This window comes from Peromyscus eremicus, chromosome 6 (assembly GCF_949786415.1).
Source record: "Peromyscus eremicus chromosome 6, PerEre_H2_v1, whole genome shotgun sequence".
Classification (NCBI taxonomy): domain Eukaryota; kingdom Metazoa; phylum Chordata; class Mammalia; order Rodentia; family Cricetidae; genus Peromyscus; species Peromyscus eremicus.
Genome location: NC_081421.1, coordinates 67297811 through 67300697, shown reverse-complemented (window position 1 = coordinate 67300697; position 2887 = coordinate 67297811). Strand labels below are relative to the sequence as shown.

Here is a 2887-nt window from a genome sequence, read left to right as displayed (position 1 = left end):
ATAAAAGGACAAGGAATCAGGAAGCGCTTGCTATTTGCCTGCTTGCCCTCACCTTGCAGCAAGTCCATCCCTCCCCAGGCAATAGAGATTATTTGGAACACCAGCATATACTGAAGACCAGTAGACACATCCAAAGTCCTGCACTGAGTAAGTACTGGAATCTTGATCTTTCCCTTCATAGGTAATGTGGGAGTTAGAGGACTGCAGCCCAAATTGATTCTAATAAACCCCCTTTCATCATATATAGAGAGATTCCTTGTATATATTCTACCTCTAGAGAACCATAGTACAACATTTTTTATATGAATTAATAGAATGAATGATCAAAACTATTCAAAAGCTGTGTATATTTGTCAAATCTACTTACCTATTGACCTAAGATTCAATCTAGAAAATAATGGAGAAATGTAAGTGTATCAAGTAGCCTAGACTGTGTTTTCTGAAATTAGCATTGAAATCTGGATAGAAAATATCAGAGACCCAAGTTTTCAGCCTCGTAGAAGAGGGAACAGATGAGAAAAAAAACCCTAAAAATCAAAATCCTGTCTGTTATTGCATCTCACAGGGTGAAGAAGAGAAAACACTTGCTAGTTCTTCATTTTCAATCCAGTTGAACCTTCAAACGACCTGCAGGAGAAATGGCAGGAGATGAGATAGCCCAGAGATGGGACCACACACAAATCAGTGATCAGGAATTCTCCTACAGGTGGACCATCAGCAACTTCCCTTTTATTGCTGAGGAAATGCTGCAAAGCATTACAAGCCCAACTTTCTCAATAGGAGCCAATGACAAATGGTGTTTGAGAGTACACCTGAATGGAGTCGATGAACAAAGTGCAGATTACCTGTCAGTTTACCTAGTGTTGCTCAGCTGTCCAAAGAGTCGTGTTTGGGCAAAGTTCCAGTTCTGGATCTTAAGTGCGGAAGGAGAGAAAACCAAAGTCACAAAGAGCCCAAGAGCCTTTAGATTCGTGCCAGGCCAGGACTGGGGTTACAAAAAGTTTATTCTTCGAGATTTTCTCTTGTCCCATGCATTTTGGATCCTGCCAGATGACCAGCTCACCCTCTTCTGCAAGGTGAGTGTGGCCCAGGTCTCTTTGAGCCTCTCTGACCAGAACAAGAAGCCAGGAATTCTGGTGCCCAGATGCACATTGGCAGATGAGCTAGGAGAGCTGTGGAAGAATTCCCAATTCACAGACTGCTGCCTAGTGGTAGCTGGCCAGGAATTCTGGGCTCACAAGGCCATCTTAGCAGCTCGCTCTCCAGTTTTCAGAGCCATGTTTCAACATGACATGGAGGAGAGCAGAAAGAATTGCGTTGAGATCCCTGACCTGGAGCCACAAGTCTTCAAGGCAATGATGGACTTCATTTACACAGGAACAGCACCAGACCTGGACAGCATGGCAGATGCTATACTGGCAGCTGCTGATAAGTATGGTCTGGAGCATTTGAAGTTCATGTGTGAGGATGCCCTCCTCAGAAACCTCTGTGTGGAGAATGCTGCCCACACTCTCTTCCTGGCTGACCTCCACAGCTCAAGGCAGCTGAAAACCCAGACACTGAATTTCACTGCAGCTCATGCTTCTAAGGTCTCTGAGACCTCAGGCTGGAAGACAATGGTGGGCTTATATCCCCACTTAGTGGTTGAAGTTTATGGTTCCATGCCTGCTCACTGCCCTTTCTTGGATCACCCTATTAAATGCTTGAAGCGATCCTAAGACCTGGCAAACCTTTTCCCACACTTGTCTCCCAGAAGTAGCAGTCATGGTGTTACCAATGATACCTAGGTAGACTATGGGATGTGTGGAAAATTTCCAGTGAAACTAGAGTATAACAGCATGGTGGCTGAGGCTTTATACAGATGTAAAGGAGTCAATGTCAGGTTGAGGGAGGGGGAGTCTTGGACTCTGGTAAATCTACACATCCTCTACCCTGTTGTTATACTGGTTTGATTTTTGTCTAAGGAGTTAGAATCTGAAATTCATTTTAACTGCTGGCACCAAGCACATTACAACAGGGTTTCTATGGAAAAACCTAACTGGATTGAACTGAGCAGAAGATATGGTCAAGGACTCAGAAAGAACAAAACAAACATTCATGTCTGATTACAAAAGAAGCAAAGAGAATGAAGAAAGTTTTCCTACAAACTCAGTGTTTGGGTCAGGGGAGATGACTCAGTTTGCAAAAGCAATTGCTGCTCTTGCAGAGGACCTTTTCTTCAGTCCTCCTCTTTTCTCCATGGGCACATCCATCTCAAATAAATAAAATACCCAAATAAAATATCAAATGAATAAAAATTGTAAAATCAGCTTATGGATTCCAGTGGTGTTTCTGTTTGAAAGCGGCCATTTTAGTCCATCCAGCTGTGCTCAGCTGTAGAAGTTGGTGCAGTGTCTTCAATCACACACACACACACACACACACACACACACACATACACACACACACACAATCAATGAGACAATACCTATTGAATTCTGTTACACTCAGAGATTGACACCTAGTCCAATGGACATCAGCTGGGATTTCTCCAACAGCTTTTGGGAGCTGATACTGACATCCACAGCCAAACATTAAGTGGAACTCAGTGAACCTCAAGGAAGAGAGGAATGTGGTCAAAGAAAACACTAAAGCCAACAAAGTCATGAACCAAAATGTCGAAGAAATTTGGGACACCATGAAATGAACAAACCTAAGAATAATAGGGGTAGAAGAAGGAGAAGAATACCAAGTCAAGGGCACAGAAAATATATTCAACAAGATCATAGAAGAAAACTTTCCCAACTTAATACCAATACTCTTTAAATTGTTCCACACAACAAAAACAGAAGGAACATTACAAAACTCCTATGAGGCTACAATTACCCTGATTCCTAAGCCAAACAAA

The 2887-nt window shown here is 42.6% G+C and overlaps 1 protein-coding gene across 1 annotated transcript; it reads left to right on the top strand.

Moving 5' to 3' along the window:
- Positions 1 to 638: 638 nt before the first annotated feature.
- On the top strand, positions 639 to 1718 carry LOC131912567 (speckle-type POZ protein-like). Its single transcript, XM_059264871.1, has one exon. It carries the CDS (start codon positions 639 to 641, stop codon positions 1716 to 1718), a length of 1080 nt encoding a protein of 359 aa, XP_059120854.1.
- Positions 1719 to 2887: the final 1169 nt, after the last annotated feature.

Coding starts and splice junctions, on each gene's coding strand:
- LOC131912567 (XM_059264871.1), top strand. CDS start 639: ATGGCAGGAGATGAGATAGCCCAGAGATGGGACCACACACAAATCAGT.